Here is an 18,750-nt window from a genome sequence, read left to right as displayed (position 1 = left end):
GAGTGGGTGGCTCAGTGGGTTAAGCCTCTGCCTTCAGCTCAGGTCATGATCCCAGGTTCCTGGGATCCAGCCCCACATCTGGCTCTCTGCTCAGCAGGGAGTCTGCTTCCCCACCCCCTCTCTGCCTGCCTCTCTGCTACTTGTGATCTCAGTCTGTCAAATAAATAAATAAAATCTTTAAAAAAAAAAAAAAAGAACTCAAACCAAAGCAATGAAAAAAAAAAAAAAATCAAGCCCAGAAAATCTCTACTTCCTTCTTTTTTAATGCCAGCACTGCCACCTTTGCCTCTGTCACCCTGGCTACAAACCCTAGAGTCATCATCTATCTGGTTTGAAGACTCTGTAATATTCCGATACCTACTTCTTAACAACTCTCACTGATAGCTGGATTCTTAAAAGACATTGTGATGCAAACCAAAAGGAAACATCCAAATATCAATCCTCATTACCTCTCTTCTATTATAATAGGTTAATTGGTCTACCCGCCTTCAGTCACTGTGCGCTTCAATTCTGGTTACACTCATGGATCACACACACATTTTAAATAGGGAGAGCCACTTAATCTCTTGAATTATTTTTAAAATGAGTTATATTGGTTATAATAATTACACACAAAAAGCACAGTGAGAACAGAGACAAGAACAACTCTAGTGGAGTATACCTGGAATTTTCATTTCTTCTATAGGTGATCAGAGTTCAGAATAGGAGAGTATCAGGCAGTGAGGGAATAAAATTTTACCTCAGTAGCACAGATGCCTGCTAGTCACTAGGAATACAACTGGAACAGTGAATATGAACTAGTCCTTCAGATACAAGATCTGAGAAGGGGACCTGACAGCCACCAAGGGCACAAAGAACAGTGCCCATGGTAACCCATTCACCTTGCTTATGGCAAACAACAAATCTAGATAGCGCTCACCTTGCTCAAGGGCATACAGAAAATAAAAGACCTTTTAAAAATACTGCAAATTGAGGAATGGGAACATCGTCTCTTAGAAGTATGTATCTCTGAAAATGATTAAGAAATATGTTTCAGGAAACTGGTATCCTTAAATAGAACAGAAAAAACATGACTTTTACAAAACAGGAACAGAAAGCTACAAGAGGATAAGAAAGCCAACAAATAAGAGCCTTTAAAAAAAAAAAAAAAGGATGGAAGAAAACAGAATAACTCCAAGGAGAATAAAAATGCATAACATTAGACATGTTACCCATGGTATTGTTGCCAAAATGTTTGTTTTGTTTTTAAGATTGTCTTTATTTATTTGACAGAGAGAGTGCGCGCGCACAAATAGGCAGAGCGGCAAGCAGAGGGAGAAGCAGGCTCTCTGCTGAGCAGGGAGCCTAACACGGGGCTGGATCCCAGGACTCCAGGATCATGACCTGGGCCGAAGGCAGCCACTTAACTGTCTGAGCCACCCATGCGCCCCTTGCCAAAATGTTTAAACATGAACTTAAGCATGAGAAAACAATGAGACAAATTCTAAATGTGAGAAATTCTATAAAACAACTGGTCTGGATGCTTTAAAAAGTCAATGTCAGAGCCAAAATGTGGGGGGCAGAAGAACAGTTCTAGATAAAAGGGAACAAGAGACAGGACAACTAAATGCAACATATGATCCCTAATTGGACCCAGGCTCAAAACAAACAGCTGCAAAGGACATTATAGGAACTGGGAAAATTTAAATATGGATTGTTTGTTAGATAATGTTGTATGAATGTGAAATTTCTTGGTGGTGGTAAAAGGATCCTCATTATATATACAGAATATAATTGTCCTTAGGAGATATGCACTAAAACACTAACAGATAAAACATCATGGAGGCCTTAACTTGACATGAGATTATTCAGCCAAAATAAATAAAATAAATATAAGTAGATAATGGGGTGGAGGTATAAGGAGGGATTACCTATCCCCTCACATTACAGGGAAACACTGATAAGCATTTCCCTATTCCCACTGCTTATGAGTAATACTGAATTTTCCTAAATTCACACTCATCCAAAAAGCTGCAATCACTGATGACTTTCTATAGTAAAAACCACACCACTTCTAGTTTAAAATACAATCCTCTATCCTTTTTATGAGGCCAGCATGACCTTGACACCAAAATCTGACAAGAACATTACAAGAAACAAAAATTACAGCCACAATCTCCAGTGAATATAGATGTGACCATAAAATAAGTATCAGGAAACTGATTCTAGCAATATGGATAAAAAGGATAATATATCATGACCAAATGGGTTTATCCCTGGGATGCAAAGTTAAACATTTGAAAATAAATGTCACTTACATTAATAAATGGGGAAAATCGTATCATCTCAATAGATGTAGAAAAAGCATTTGATAAAATTCAACCTCCATTCATGACTAAAGTGGCAACCCATAAATAGCAATTAATGCAGACCAAAAAACCTCCAAAAAAAGCCAGCCAAAAAGCCAGAAAAGGGACACCCTGACAAGTGAGAAAACCCAGGGGGGAAAACCACCAAACATCAGCCACACACCACAGAAAAACCTGTGTGGTTTTTCCACTCAAGCCAGCAAAGGACAAGCAGGGAAGAAACCAAATTTCTATCTTGGCCAGGCTGTAAAGAAATTAAGTCAGGTAGGGGGCTGGGACTTTCATCATCGCCAGCAGTAACAAGGACATCCTCACTGTGGTTTCAGTGGAGAATGTGGAGAACCTGGACTTCCACTCTCCTGTGGCAGTAACTGAAGCCGTGGCGAGAGCAGCAAAAAGGCACTATGCTAGGGGCGCCTGGGTGGCTCAGTCGGTTAGGCAGCGGACTCTTGATTTAGCTCAAGTCATGATCTAGGGTCCTGGATCCGGCCCCGCATTGGCCTCTATGCTCAGTGGAGATTCTGCTTGAGGATTCCCTCTCTCCTTCTCCCCCTGTCCCTCCCTTCTACTCACATGCGTGCACATATGCACTATAAAATAAATAAATAAATGTTTACCAAAAAAAAAAAAAAAAAAGCACTACTCTACCCAGCCAGAGAACTATCAGTGGAGTCCTCTGAGAGAATCAGAACTCTCACCCACCACTCATAAAAGGGAATTTCCCACGCTGGTGTTAAGGAAGCCTGAACAAGGAACCTACACACATACCCCAAAAGGCAGTAAGAGGGCAAAGTATTCCCTTCCCCTTTGGAAGCAGGGTCGGAGGAAGCCAGCTAAAGACAGTAGGAAACTTTCTTCAAAGTTCTGGGGGCAAATTCTAGAGCCTAGAACTCCAGCAGCATACAAATTATCAACCGGGTTTGAGAAAGCAGACATTTTTCAGACATGGAAAAACTCAAATGCACCCTTTCTACAAGTCCACTGCTGTGACTGTCTCCTATAAGAACTGGAATATGGACTCCGGCAAATGAAATAACATAACACAGGGGCCAGGAAATAACGAAATAGGAGCATGATGAAGGGACATTCCAGGATTACAACAATGTAGCTAACTTTGCACAGATCAGAACAGGAAAGTAGGAGGAAGCCGTCAAGGTGGGGGGGTGGAGAAAGCCTTAAGACTGCAAGTATTATTTTAAGTTTGGAAAAAATTAAGGATATGATAAAGCAAATAATGCAAGAGGATTAGAAATGCAAAGGATTTCTAATGCAAAGGATTAGAAATGCAGGGAGAAGGGGAAAATGAGACTAATATTTTAAAAAAATCAAAATCCAAATACAGCTCTTTCTTTTCCAGTCTCAAGCACTTTCTGAACGCAGGCAGCAATGCAGACATGGCAAAGTCCAAGAACCACACACCACACAGTACCAAATGGCACAAAATGGTATCTGTAAGCCCTAATCATAAAGATAGGTTAAGGAGGTAGAATCTAAGTTCCTAGGAACTTTAAACTTTTGTCAAGAAATGCAAGAAGGCTCTAAAGAAGATGCAGACCAATAAAATAAAATTAAAGCCATCATCGAGGCTTTTGCCAAATTCAAGGCACTAAAAGGCATGTCTCAAGTTTGAGAGACATGCCTCCCCTCCCCCCGTCCGGGTTTTGTTTTTGTTTTTGTTTTTGTTTTTTTTTGAAGAGACACATTTATTACAACACTGCCAGGGCACCAGGCTGTGCTGGTCTTGAGGCTACTAACAAGGTCAAAGTCAAAGCCAAGGCTCATGCTCCGAAAAGTGCCCCCATCCCCACAAAGTGTGCAAAGTAGAGCCTTCTGTCTGCCAACGTGAGGATGGAAGGACTCATGTGACATCTTGAGCTGCTATCTATACAGGGTGGGTGTCCCCTTGTGCTTTTTTGTGAAAATAATTACAAAACTAATCTATATATTAGAATATAGAATATAGCTTTTAATTCTGGATGGATTATAAGAAAAAAAGTTTATATGACCCTGATGTTAAGAACATTCTCCTTCAAATGGGATGGCACTACACCAAAAAGGAAGAAAAGGTTATTCCAGCACACTACTTGGCCTATGTTGAGCAGTATTTAAATACTTATAATAACACTTTTATTTAAAAACTCCGAATAACAATTAATTCTTAGACTTAACCTAAGGATAAATAAAGGACTTGGTTCTGGCCATGGATCAGAACTAAAACACCACATAAAAGTAAAAGTACAGCTTAGAGAAACTAGAAACAATAAGTATCCTTCCTTTAGAGAGTGGAGAATAATGAAACACTGTTGAAGGTTAATGGAATAAAAAGGGTTAAGTAACAATGTCAAAATAAAACCATTATAAGAATTAAAAATTAAAAAAAAAAATTTAGAAATAACAGAGGCACCTGGGTGGCTCAGTCAGTTAAGCATCTGCCATCAGCTCAAGTCATGATCCCAGGGTCCTGGGATGGAGCCCCACATGGGGCTCCCTGCTCAGTGGGGGGTTTGCTTCTCCCCCATCCTAATGTACCTCCTCTGTATTTGCATTATCTCTCAAATAAAATATCTTTTAAAAATTAGAAATCATATAAATAATATATTAAAACTATATATTAGCATATATACCAATATATATAATACATATGTGTATATATATTTAAAAATATATAAAACCCTAGAAGAGACAAAGAATTACTATAAAGGCATGCATCATCTTTCACTTCAGGGAGTCAACAAATATTATCTAAAGTTATATTAAGTGAGATCTATCTAAGGGTTATGGGTTAACATTCTAGAAGAACTAGAAATAAAATTGTTAATACAGGTTCTTGGGGGGGATAGAGTATAGACTCAATGCTTCCCATCATCAGTGCTTACAAACTATTTTACCATGTGCATTATAACTTTGATTAAAACAATTTTAAAGTCTGACAAACACATTCCATTGGTGAAGCTGTAAGGTAACAGGCACTCTCATATGTGGGACTATGTACTGGCACAATCCCTGTGGTGGGGAATTGGACACTAGCAAAATCACATACAAGTTTGCTCTCTGATCCAGCAATTCCACCTCTAAAAATCTATCACAATGGTATAATGGTAAAAATATAGAAAGACACATTTATAAGAATATTCATTACAACACCATTTGTAATAACAACACTGGAAGCAATCTAAGAAGCCATCAGTATAAGATTGCTTGAATAACCCATAATCCATCCATCAGAGTACTAACTATGCTGTCCTTAAAGAGAAATGAGGATGCTCGCCAGACACTACTAGAAGTGATCTCTCTACAAACTATAAAATGAGAAAAGGGAAGGAGAGAAAAGTACATTCACCATTTACCTGAGAAAAGGTACTTCTATTGGTGTCACGGGAAATCAGCACTTTTGGGATGAGCACTAGGAGATTCAGATACAAGGGTGAGGAGGTTAAATGGAAATGCTATAGTCTTGAATTGGAAATATCAGTACAACAGTCTACCTTTAGCAAACACACACTTATTTCCTAGTGCTAACCCCTGGAAAACCCTGGAATAACGGCTGACCTAGTAGCAAAAAAACTAAACAAAAAGAGTCCCAAAACCCAGACTATAATCTCTAATACCAATTCCCACCAAAAGGAAGCAAGACTCCTTAGAGAAACAGAGGAATACAGGTCTGGAGCAGGAAAAATATAAGACAACCTCAGAACATCTTGTCCTACCAAAAGGCAAGGGAGCTATTTTAAAAACTACTGGGATCAGGATCCTGTCAAAAGGATTCTAGAAGCTAACGTGAAGAAGCTGTCACTAGACAAAGATAGGACAAATTAAACATCAGTGAGAACTATGGTAATTCAAATATAGTAAACAGGTTTAAATCTATGTGTTTAAGTCTTGGGGGAAAAATACAGTCATCTTTGGAAAATACCAGCAAACTCAGTTTGAATCAAATATTTAATCCTACTTTTCCTGGATGAACTGTACCTCACAGTAACCAAATAGCGGATATGGGCAAGTTTTCCTGTATAGACATACTGTGGCTAGTATGAAGAAATGATAATGTGAAAATCACCATTTTACAGGCCCTAATAAAAAGACAGAAAGAGACATAATCAGATATAATGTCCCTACTGATGAAAATAACTACACTACATTTTAAGTATTCTTGCCAAGAAAAGAACTTGAATCTGATCAAGTAACTAAATCTAACTACCAATTTGTAGGAAATAAAGGGGACAGGACATATTAAAGAGGATGCAATGTAAACTACATAGGACAAATAACACACCTCAATAAATAAATTGCAAGAAGGAAAAAAGACACTTACCAACCAACTGCAAAGTATGATCTTACTTGATTTAAGCAAATCAACACTAAAAATACACATGACTAGAAAACTCTGAACATATTTGATTATACAAAGGAATTTTTCTTTTTTAGGTGTGATGTCGTTGTTATGTTTTTAAAAAGAAAGTCTATCTTTTAGAGACACGTATGGCAATATTTAAGAATAAGATAGGACAGGACGACTGGGTGGTGCAGTCAGTTGAGCAACTGACTTGGTTTCGGCTCAGGTCATGATCTCAAGGTCCTGAGATGGAGCTCCAGGTCAGGCTCTGCGCTGCTTAGGATTCTCTCTCTCCTGCTCTAAAGATCTCCACTCTCGGGGCCTTAAGTGGGTTAAGCCTCTGCCTTCGGCTCAGGTCATGATCTCAGGGTCCTGGAATCAAGCCCCACATCGGGCTCTCTGCTCAGCAGAGAGCCTGCTTCCCCCTCTCTGCCTCTCTACCTACTTGCGATCTCTATCTCTATGTGTCAAATAAATAATCGACCTTAAAAAAAAAATCTCTACTCTCCCTCTCTCTGAAAACAAAAAGAACAAAAAAAGAATGAGATAGGATAGTCAGAATTCACTTCAAAATAATCCAAGTCTGGAGGACAGGAGGAGTTACAGTCAGTTATCTATAAATGGAACTAAATAAGCCATACATTAATAAGTGTTTTAACACTGATGGCCATTTGAGGGCTCATTGTACTATTCTCTCTACTTTTGTAGATGTTCAAAATTTCCCTTAAAAAAGTCTTAAGAATAATAATTTTAAGCACCCAGGAAAAAGAAATGAGAAGTTAGGTTAAAAAGACTAAAAGTGGGAATGCCTGGGTGGCTCAGTTCGTTAAATGTCCGACTCTTGGTTTCAGCCCAGGTCATGATCTCAGGTTGTGGCATCAAGCCCTGTATCAGGCTCTGTGCTCAGTGTGGGGGTCTGCTTCAGATTTCCTCTCCCATCCGCCCTAAATAAAATCTTAAAACAAAACAAAACAAAACAAAAACTAGAAATGAACAGTACCATCAACTAAACAAAGAAATATAAATGATGCAAATCTTATGTAGAACTGAATAAAAATTTTCAGATATTGTTTGAGAGGAGAGGCATCAAATGTTAAATACTATTGTTCTTACTCATATGCTCATCTTATCTATGTGGACTTTAAGCTTCTTTTCTCCAAGCCAGCAAAAGGAATAATTCTTTGCATATATGAGGATCACAGAACTTCAAATAAATTCAGTAAAATATACAACACAACACACCTAACATACTCACAAAGAAGCAAATACTTTCTCTGTGGCTTTAAAAAAAAAAAAAAAAAAAAAAAAAGCTATAAAAAGGAACACTTGCTTTGACCTTGATTCCAGGGGTTCAAATAAGTGTGCCCATCCTCGCCAAGCAATGTTAATGACAGCTGCCATTCACTCCACAATCATTTCTCTGCTGAAGGTGAGATACAAAATTGCTTCTAATCCTTACAACAAACCTACAGGTCAATTTATCAGCTTCCTTCTACAAAAAAAAAAAAAAAAAAAAAAAAAAAAAAAAAACCCGAGGCTGAGAAACTTGGGACTGGGACAGGGACTGCGTGTGTCTCCAAGGCCCACATCCCCCAGCTCCTCTCACACGCTGAGCACAAGAACTGTTTGCTTGGAGTCAAACAGCATCTTGCTCTAGACCGGTTTCCTTCCTCCTGTTTATTCAAACAGACTAGGCGAGATCAATGAAACATCCCTGAAACCTTTCCTGCGGCTCAAGTGAGTTCGAAAGTTTATTTTTTTTCTCTCTCTAAATCGAACGTGGACGGATTTCCCTTCAGCAACCTGGCTCAGCCCACTTTAAGTCTTACTCACCGGATGAAGTACACACATTCACCAAGGAGCCCTTAAAGATCTCCTTTCTCACTGTAGACTACAACGCCTTTTCCCAATGATAACTTTCCACTTTCCCTCAGAAAAAGCAAACACATTACATGACTGGCCCTCACCTTCCAAACACTCATTTATAACTTTGCTAACCTTGGCAAGTCATCTTTGATTCTTCTCTTGCCCCTTACATGTAATTTGTCACAAGTCCTGTCAATTCTACCTAAAATCTCTCCCCAATCTTTCCCTTTTCTTTCAACAACCAAAACCCCACTTCGGGCCTTGATCTTCTACAGCATAAACACAGGTCCATAAACCAGCGGTCTCCAGTTTTTTTCCATGCATCCCTTCCCATCAAAAAATTTGAGCATACATCTGATACACATATATTTCTAAACTGTGAGAATGTCTTCCTATACTTATATATCCAAAAACACAAAAACAGAAATTTTGACAATTAATATAAAAACAAATATAAATTCTAACATTTTTTTTCACACCCCAGTGGATCATCTTCTACAGGCCAGAGTTAGCATAGTCCTATACTAATGCTGCCAGAGTGATCGTCCTAAAAACCCCAACCTGATCGTATTACATTCCCAACTCAAATCTTTCAGAGGCATCATGTTCCAGTGGCATAAGCTTACTTTTTTCAACTCCATCTCCTCTAGCCCTTATTCACATGTCCTGTATTTCTGCCATACCTGTCTTTTACACAGTTCCCTCTGCCTACAAATTCTTTATCTTTGACACCCATGGATTTCTATGTTAACAGTATCTCCAAGAAAAAAAAATACATTCTAAATACTGTAACCAATTTACAAAATGAACTTTGGGAATATACCCTATCTTTTCTATAGGAAGTCAAATATTTTAAACATACCTTTTGTTACTTCCTTTATATGGCTCCTTTTCAAGTCCCTAAATACTTGGAAAGAATGGGTATGGATTCCAATAAAAGTCAAGGAGACTAACTGTTTTTGTTTTCTTTGGTTTATTTTTCTTCCTTGTTTATCTTTCCATTTCCCAACAAAATCCTTTTAAGCAAAAAGGATGTTGTAAATCCAGAGATTAGTTCCCTCTAGGGCCAGGAAAAAGGCTGAGCCTTCGCAACCCACAATGAGAACTCCAGCCGGGAGCTTACACACAGATGTGACAGCCTGAGACACATTTTTCTACAACACCCCAGGTTTAACCTTCCCTGTTTCAACTTCCTAGCTGCTGTGCAAAGCCCTCCACGTTGACTGCAATGGCTAAGATTAGAATGGAGTTGCACCAATACACTATCCAGAAAAGTCATGAAAATTCAAGTGACTGGCTTTGGGCACTAATAATGGGGAGATCAGTCTCCCACAAGATTCTCATTCCACCACCCCAAGTTTTTGTATGGTCTTCCACGGGGACTGGCAGGGGAACACCACATGGTGAGAGGAAAGAGAAGAGGCAGTAGTTGGGGGCAGGAGAGGGGGTTAGGTAAACCCCTAGATGAAGGACATCACGTTTCAACTTCTGGTCTTATCCCACAGTAGGGAGACAGGTCAACTCTGCTACGTAACAGGCCTTACAAAACAAGCAAGTCTGTGGTGCATTTTGGTAATGGGATCCTATGATGAGCAGTCCAAAGATAGGACTGAAAAAGAGCTATCCTAAGAAGCCAAAGCTGCTTTTCTATACCAGAAAACAATGCAAAGGGGTTATCCCACTCCCAAGTCTCCCTCCGGGAATGCCTCCTCCCTTAATCAAGTCTCACCTTTCTTTCAGTTCAAGTTTCAACATCTTCTGAGAAACTTCTCAGTCTACTGTGATTTTTTTGTTTTCTACACTATCATTTGGGCCAAATCAAAACCACAATGAGGTACCACTTTACACAAAGTGGTACAATTGCTTTGGAAAACAGTTTTACGGTTTCTTAAACAGAGTTACCATATGATCCGGCAATTCCACTCCTAGGTATATACCCAAGAGAAATAGAAAACATATGTCCACACAAAATGTTCAGAGCAACATTATTCATAACAGTGAAAAAGTGGAAACAACCCAAATACCTAACAACTGATGAATAGATGAACAAAATGTGGTTTTATCTATACAATGAAATATTATTCACCAATTAAAAAGTAATGAAATATTTATATGCTGTAACAGAAATAAACTTCAGGACCACAATATTAAGTGGAAGACAAAGGATTATATATTGTATGATTCCATTTACATTAAATGCCCAGAATAAATCTACAGCAACTATAAGCAGATTAGTGACTGCTCAGGGTTGAGAAGGTTCGGGGAATGGGAAGTGAATGCTAATGGGTACAAGGTTACTTTCGGGGGGTGATGAAATGTTCTTAAATTGGATATAGTAGTGATTGATCCCACTTTTGTGAGTATGCTAAAAATCGCTTAACTATATATTTAAAAAAATAAATCTTACAGTATGTTAATTACACCTTAAGTTGTTTTCTAACTGCCATGGCCTACAAAGCCCTACTCAGCCCCCCGTCTGTATGTCTGACCTTACCTCAAGACTCTGTCCCATCATTCACTACCCAAACCTCTGGCCTTCAAGCAGTTCCTGAAATGTATCTAAGGTTTTTTCACCTCGAGGCCTTTGTATATATATGCTCAACTCCAACTGAAATGAAGTCTTCCCCAGTCCCTTTACAGGACAAATGTTTTCTCATGCTCAAAGTCTCCACTCAAATGTCAGCTCTACAGTAAACCTGTTCTAAAACAGGACAGCCGCCCCTGCATTCTTCCTCGGCATTCCTTTCCTTTCTAGCACATCCACGTGGCTTTATGGGAATTGATATTATTTTTAACCTGTTGGGTCCACCAGACTCTAAGCTCCATGAGAGCAGGAACATGTGTTATTTAGCCTAATTCTGAATGTCTAACACAATTCCTGGCATGTGCCTAAAAGTGGTAATTAACAATTTTATTTCCCTAATATGCCACATCTTCACACGTACCGCTTCTCCCTCTATTGAGACTACTGCCGCCGCCACCACCACTCCCCTCTGCTACCACTCTTGCCCTTTTCACACCTGTACTCATCTCTCCTGTCTCAGCTAAAACACCTTTTTTTTTTTTAAGATTTTTATTTATTTATTTGACAGGCAGAGATCACAAGTAGGCAGAGAGGCAGGCAGAGGGAAAGCTGGGGAAAACAGGCTCCCTGCTGAGCAGAGAGCCCGATGTGGGACTCGATCCCAGGACCCCAGGATCACGACCATGAGCTGAAGGCAGAGGCTTTAACCCACTGAGCCACCCAGGCGCCCCTAAAACACCTTCTTGATGAAGCCTGCTTTCCTTGCTTGAGCCGTCCTGGGAAAACAGTCTCTCCATTTCCTTACCTATTCAGGACTAGCTGCACCTCCACCATAGCACTGATTAGAGTGTATCATACTTGGGTTTTTATTGGTGGGGAGGGGACCTGGAGGGAGTTTATTTTGTTTTGCATTTCTGTCCTGCTACAGAGAGTTTGGGAAACCTTAAAGTGAAGAAAAACCTTTTCATTTTTGTGTCCCTAGCACACAGCCCACTAGCAGGCACATGATACTAATCATGACAATACCAGTTTAATGACTAATATTTTTTGAGGGCTCAAGATGTGCTTCGCACCCTTAGTTCTACAGTGAGCAAGTGAATGAATAAATGGATACATTTCTTGGTCACAAACCTCAAAGAGGTCACAGTCTGACAGGGACAGAAGACAGGTATGTTGGCTAATGCAGAATTAATACCACCACAAGGCCAAATGAACTGCCCTGTCCAGTCTCTATGGCTTCAAATCTTAAAGTATGCTCTTCTCTGCATCCATAAATGTCAGGTTTCCTCAAACTCACTTAGAATACTTCCTTCGATTACTTAAAATCCACTTCCTGCCTTTGGTGCCTGGAAACAATTTCTAGGATGTCACCACAAGCAATATTAAACTGCCACACAGTTTCCTGCTGTATGTCTGCATTATCAGTTAAATTGCTTCATATTAACCACATTCTAGTCCACTGGGATCACTCAAACACTAAATAAGATTTAAACCTACCTGTCGAAGATTGCCAGTTTCCACTGCTCCTTTTATCCCTCTAGATAAAGGTCTGCTCAGGTTTAAAGTTCAGGAGCTTTCCAGGGTGCTACCTGCACACTGGTGACCTTTTCTTTCCCTGCCAAGTAGGTGCTTGGTTTGAAGCTAGACAATGTTCGTTTAGATGAACATGAACTAAAAAAAAAAAAAAGCACTCTTTAGAAAAAGTAAGTAATTGGGCACCCGAGTGGCTCAGTTGGTTAAGCATCTGCCTTTGGCTCAGGATGTGGTTCCGGTGTCCCGGGACTGATTCCTGCATTGAGCTCCCTGCTCCCTGGGGAGCCTGCTTCTCCCTCTGCCTCTCTCTGTGTCTCTCATGAATAAATACACAAAATCTCTTTAAAAAAAAAAAAAAAGAAGAAAAGAAAAGAAAAAAGTATTTCTCTGCACAGACCAGGGCAATTAACTTAAAAACATAAAACCTCTTTCTTCTCAAGAGTACAGATAGCAAATTGTTCTTATAACTCTATGTAAACTCACCTTGGAGCCTCAGTCAGGATCTTCAGATCCTACCACACTTCTTAAATCATTCCATAAACTCTTCCTAAACAATTTTGTATGTCAGGTACCAGGTCTGACACAGGGAACTCAAGGACAAATAAGATAGTCCTGCTCTCAAGAAGTTTACTCTCCAGGGGCACCTGGGTGGCTCAGTGGGTTGAGCCTCTGCCTTCAGCTCGGGTCGTGGTCCCAGGGTCCTGGGATCAAGCCCCACATCGGGCTCTCTGCTCAGCAGGGAGCCTGCTTCCCTCTCTCTCTCTGTGTCTGCCTCTCTGCCTACTTGTGATCTGTCTGTCAAATAAATAAATAAATAATCTTTAAAAAAAAAAAAAAAAAGAACTTTACTCTCCAGTTTAATATGGAAGATGGTCAAGGAACTGAATTTGGTGCTAGAACAGTGATAAACACAAGGGGCCACAGAAACATACAAGGGGCACATGGCCTAGGATGAAGAAGGAGTGCACAGATGAGGGTTACCTGCTCTAGGCTGAAAAGAAGACCCACAGATGAGGAGCACCGGGCCTAGGCTAGGGGTGGTTGCACAGATGAGGGCAGCTGGCTGAGCTGGGAGGGGCTGAGAGTGCAGAGCCAGGATCAGGACAGGCTTCCTGGTGACAGCAACCAATCTTAGGCAAATAAACTCCCTTTCTCTCATGAAAAATGTGGTCGGTGGCACCTCTATCATTGGACAGTTGTGGGGATTTGATTAAATGGTTCACAAAAAGCAGTACCACCACGCCTGACACAGAGATTATGCTCAACCGGCCTTAGCTTGAAGTCTGATCAAGCACTATAACTCAACACCTGTGCTAGCAATGCAACCACTTTATTACTAATCATACAACAGACACGAGCTGTACAATTACACAGTATTGTTTTAATCAAATTTTATTTCATAAGAGAATGTTAAGTCCTGCTCTTCACATTAACAGTCTAATTCCTTGATCAAAACTTTCTTCACTTCTTAAAACGTACCATTTCTGACATTTCTGGCATAAAATATATGGGTTTTCTTGTTTTTTGATAGAGAAAGTATAAAAGAGAACTAACAATTGCTGAATTTTTAATACAGGCCCAGCAATCATGTTGATACAGCATTTATTGCTCATTATGACTCTGCGACATAGTCCTCCCCATTATACCCTCAAGGAAACTGAGGGTGAAAGAGGTAGTTTGTGTGAAGTTCCAGTCAGTACACAAAAGAGCTGGAATTTGAACCAGCTCTGATTCCACATCATCAGTCTGACTGGGCCACATAGCATCAGAGATAAGAGGAAACACTGGCGGCCATAGTGCTCTCCTATTGAGGGGCCCCAGAGTGCTGTGTTCCACCCCCACCCCAATACACACACACACACACACACACACACACACACACACGGCTGTCCCTACACAACAGAGCCTACACACTTAGATTTCAACTCTTTAGTTCAATACCTTGAGCTAATTCTGTTCTTTCTTTTCAGGGTAGAATAGTTAGTGACCAAAGTTCTGTTTCCTCCAAAGACTAGGGGGCAGCATCTACGTAGATGGTCCCTAGCCACCTGTCCATCCCCATTCCTAGCTGTGGACAGAAATCAACAGTCACCATAAATCACAACTATTTTTCATAACTTCTCCTCATGTTCTCTTTCAGTCCCACCACAAATAAAGCAAACATATTTCCCAAGCCTAAGCTTTTATCTCAGAGCAAGGTAGTTTGAAGATCAAAAAAGCTATTCTTTACACTAATTTCACACCTCAGTAAGTTCCTTCACCCAAGTAACAGTAATGGGTTCCACAAAACACACCTGAGAAATGTATGTTAACCTGCAACCTTCGAAAGCAAGACAGAGACCTTAGGTCTAGGCAATTGACCTTCCACTGGTTGGATTTTCATGCTGGTTCTGACACGGACAGCCGTATGTCAATCAGGCAAGTTTCTGAACGTCTCTGTAACAAAGGTAAGCATCCTCACAAGCATACTCCGCGACTGTAAGGTGGCTTTTGGAAAGTGTTTCTAAGTGCTATTGAAATTCAAGTTTACAACTCTTTCTTAGAATCAGGAGCTAAACTTGGAGTACCTCCTTAATCCCAATGCTTTACAAACTATGTCTTTTTACCTCCCAACCCTCTTAAGCTGTTGTTTGGAGCACACTTCTCTCTCCCCTTGTTTCCACAAAATCAAGAATGAACAGGGTGCTCATCCGACTGTTCCATTTTCATTATCATAAGTGAACTTTTCTAGCTTCATTTAGTGGATGTCTCGGGCCTGCCGCTGCACATATGAGCCAATAGTGAATGAGAAGCCTAAGCCAGTCAAGGGACTACCAAGGATGGGCAGGGGCCACGCTGCATGGACATCGGCTGGACATGAGAGACATTTGAATAATTATTAGAGTTTGTCCTCAGGGCCCTTCCCCTTTCAAACTTCCCCAGCATTATTCTCAAAGTGCTGAAATAAACACATTCCACAGACTTTCTTGTAAGCAGGTTTAAAGTGTCCTATGAAAGCCGTTTAGGGAAAAGCCTATACTGTCAACTTTGTTTTTAAGTGCCCTTCAACAATTCTATTACTCACAGAGAAAAGTGAACATTTGTTAGTGATTAGAGATAAGGCATCTCATGTTCTGGAGCTGAGGAAGGGAGAGGCCCAAAAAGGACCTGACGGGAAGGGGAGATAGAGTCTAAAGCAACACACCCAAACTGGACTGCATAAAAGTTGCACTTTCCAAAGTCAACTTCTAGGTCTAGAAGCAAGGCAACAATGTTTCAATGGGTCCTGAAGTTTGATGTATCAACAACATCCCCAGAAAACGAATCCCCCACCGAGGACCCCAGGTGAATGAATGAGGGAATTTGCCAGACTGGATTTACAAAGCCTCTCCAGCCACTATCAAGATCAGGTGCTCAATTACGACACAGAGGCATCTTTCTTCATAGCCTTTGGCCCTTGCTGTGTGGCGACTTTCACAGATAAGAGGTAAAGGAGGAAAGAGAAAGGGGCCTTCCTCCTCAGTCCATCCAGACCTTAAATCCAGGAGTGGCCCCTCCGAGGACCTCAGGCGACTTTCTGTGGGGACCGCAGGCCGTAAGCAGACCTCTCAGGACCTGCCCAACTCTCAGGGGCGCCCCAAACACACCCATTTGGGGAGTTGCTTCCGGAGATTTCCCACCCTCCCCCCCAACAGTTGTGTGAGCGTTTTCAGAGGTTCTGTTATCCCGGGAAGGGGGCCACCTTGGAATCTCTGCGACGCCCGCCCTCAGGTGAGGAGGGGACACCTGACCACCAGAGCCTTTCCACCCCGCGCGCTCCCCGCCCCCGCGCCTCCCTGGATCGCCATGGCAACCGTCCCCCTCCCCGCGTGACGCCGGCACGCGGGGCGCCCCTCAGGCCCCGGCAACAAGTCCCCCGCGCCGCCCGCGGCCTGCAGCCCTCTCCCGGCCTCGCCGCCCCGCGCCCGGCCCGGCTCCGCCCGGCCGCACTCACTTGATCCTGGAGCCCATGGTCCCCGGGCCTCCTCATGGGCCCGCGGGCCCCGCTCGGCGCTGCGCTGCAAGCCCGCCCGCCCGCGGCCGACCGGCCTCCCTCCGGCGCTCTCCCCGCCCCTTCCTCCCTTCCCTCAGGCTGGGCCCGCCCGCTCGAGGCTCGCTCCCTCGTCGCCGCCGCCGCCGCCTCCCGGGGTTAATGTACTCGCTCCAGCCCGGCGAACGCCATGGTCGCCGGCCCGCGTACCCGGCGCGCACCGCCCCCTCCGCCTCTCACACCGCCGCCTCCTTCTGCCCGCGCCGCTGCCGCCGCCACCCGCGGGGGCTGCCGGGAAGTGTAGTCCGCTCGCGGGGGGGCGGGGCCGCCTGAGGGCTGTCGGGGACAGGAGCGGCTCTTCAGCACGGCGGGGGACTCGCGGAGCTGGGCGAGCCGTTTCCCCGAGGTCCCCCGAGGACTTCCACCCACCGTGTTCCCGTACCTCTTCCTACAGAGAGTGGGGAATACACCCTCATCCTATGGAGGCCCCCGAGCGCACCTGAAGAAACCTCCACCCGTTCCAACGTTATGAGTCCTCCCGCCCAGTAGCTTTGGCGTTCAGATGTCTCCCGCTCAGGCCTCCGGGAAAGCGCAAGTTTTCCCTTTTTTAAATGCCATCCATACCTTCCAGTAAGGAAGCCACTTATGTTAAGCCACTGTGGCTTAAGGGAGCCTCTTCTCTATCACACTACACACTTCCCCGGCATGGTGCTTGACAGAAGCCCCTTCCTCTTCCCTTAGGTCTTTCAGGAGAGGAGCACCTGGGTGGCTCTGTTGGGTAAGTGTCTGTCTTCGGCTGGAGTCATGATCTCCTGGTCCTGGGATGGAGCCCCACATCAGGCTTCCTGCTCAGCAGGGAGTCTGCTTCTCTCCCTCTCCCTCTGCCCCTCAGCACTGCTCATTCGCTCTCTCTGAAATAGACAAATAACCTAAAAAAATAAATAAATAAAAATCTTTAAGGAGACCTCTCCTACCCACAGGAGCATCACCGCAGACTTCGTTACTACCCTCTTAGTGGCTCTGTCCTGCCCTACCCTTAAGGACTTCTGCCTCACTATATAAGCCATTATGGGGGCTCCAATACAGACAGGACATGTCGTGGTAATAGTCCCTGATAGAGAGTAGTAACTCAAGGTGAATGAGCGAGTTTGAGTCAAGTATCAACCTGCTACCTGCCTCCACCCCTCCCTGGGGCTCACCTTCAGGAACACCCCAATATCATTTCCTCTAGGCCTGGGGGAATCACAAAGAAAGCAATAAAGAAGGCCACCCTTAGGACCCACCATTCACTGAGTGAGTGAGTGAGTGTTATCCCTGAACCAGGCACGGCTGGTTCTCTACTATTTCCCCTGCAGGGTTAGCACCACTCCTCACAACCATCTTGTGTGTGTCCACCTCCCACCCCAACACACATCAATTTCACAAAGAGGAAAGGTTACATAACTTGCAACTGCTGGAGCAGAGATTAGCTTCCAGGCGGAATAATTCCAAACACATGTGACATAGTTGCGCTGTAGGATGGCACCTTTGACCACAAGTCAGAAGACATAGTAGGTTCATGGTTCACTTTTGAAAATAATCCTTTCTTCTCCTTCTTCCTCCTCTTCTTTTACAATTTTCTTTTTTTTCTTTTTTTTTAAGTGTAGATTACTGGATCTTATGGTTCTACCCCAGTCTATTCCACCTTCATTGTGGAGTAGGATGTTGTCAGAGTGGGATGTTTTGTGGTTTTTGTTTTGTTTTGTTTTGTTTAAGATTTTATTTATTTATTTGACAGACAGATCACAGGTAGGCAGAGAGGTAGGCAGAGAGAGAGAAGGAAGCAGGCTCCCTGCAGAGCAGAGAGCCTGATGTGGGGCTTGATCCCAGGACCCTGGGATCATGACCTGAGCTGAAGGCAGAGGCTTTAACCTACTGAGCCACCCAGGTGTCCCTCTTTTACAATTTTCTGTTCTAAAATGCCATTCGTTCCTTCTGCCATTTTAGTTCTTGTAAATTCCTAAGATGTCTCCCCACCCCTCAATCACTATAGTAACTAGTCCTAGGTCCCTGCTAAGCAGGTAGCAAAGAAAACAGGAACTGCCTCTTTTGGAGTTACATTCCATATAAAGGTAGTTTCTCTCCTTTGCCTGTGCCT

The 18,750-nt window shown here is 42.6% G+C and overlaps 1 protein-coding gene across 6 annotated transcripts in view; it reads right to left on the bottom strand.

Annotated features, from left to right (window-relative positions):
* DENND1A (DENN domain containing 1A) overlaps positions 1-16,821 on the bottom strand; it is a 496,533-nt gene extending 479,712 nt beyond the window's left edge. For all 6 annotated transcript variants that reach the window (XM_059410848.1, XM_059410842.1, XM_059410846.1 and 3 more), the window contains exon 1: positions 16,578-16,821. In XM_059410848.1, the coding sequence (XP_059266831.1) occupies positions 16,578-16,594 (17 nt within the window). In that variant the 5' untranslated portion in view covers positions 16,595-16,821. The remainder of the gene's footprint in view (positions 1-16,577) is intronic.
* Between the last annotated feature and the right edge of the window lie 1,929 nt (positions 16,822-18,750).

Source organism: Mustela nigripes, chromosome 9 (assembly GCF_022355385.1).
Source record: "Mustela nigripes isolate SB6536 chromosome 9, MUSNIG.SB6536, whole genome shotgun sequence".
Classification (NCBI taxonomy): Eukaryota; Metazoa; Chordata; class Mammalia; order Carnivora; family Mustelidae; genus Mustela; species Mustela nigripes.
The sequence above is the reverse complement of the archived record's forward strand: the minus strand, read 5'-3'. Positions and strand labels throughout refer to the sequence as shown.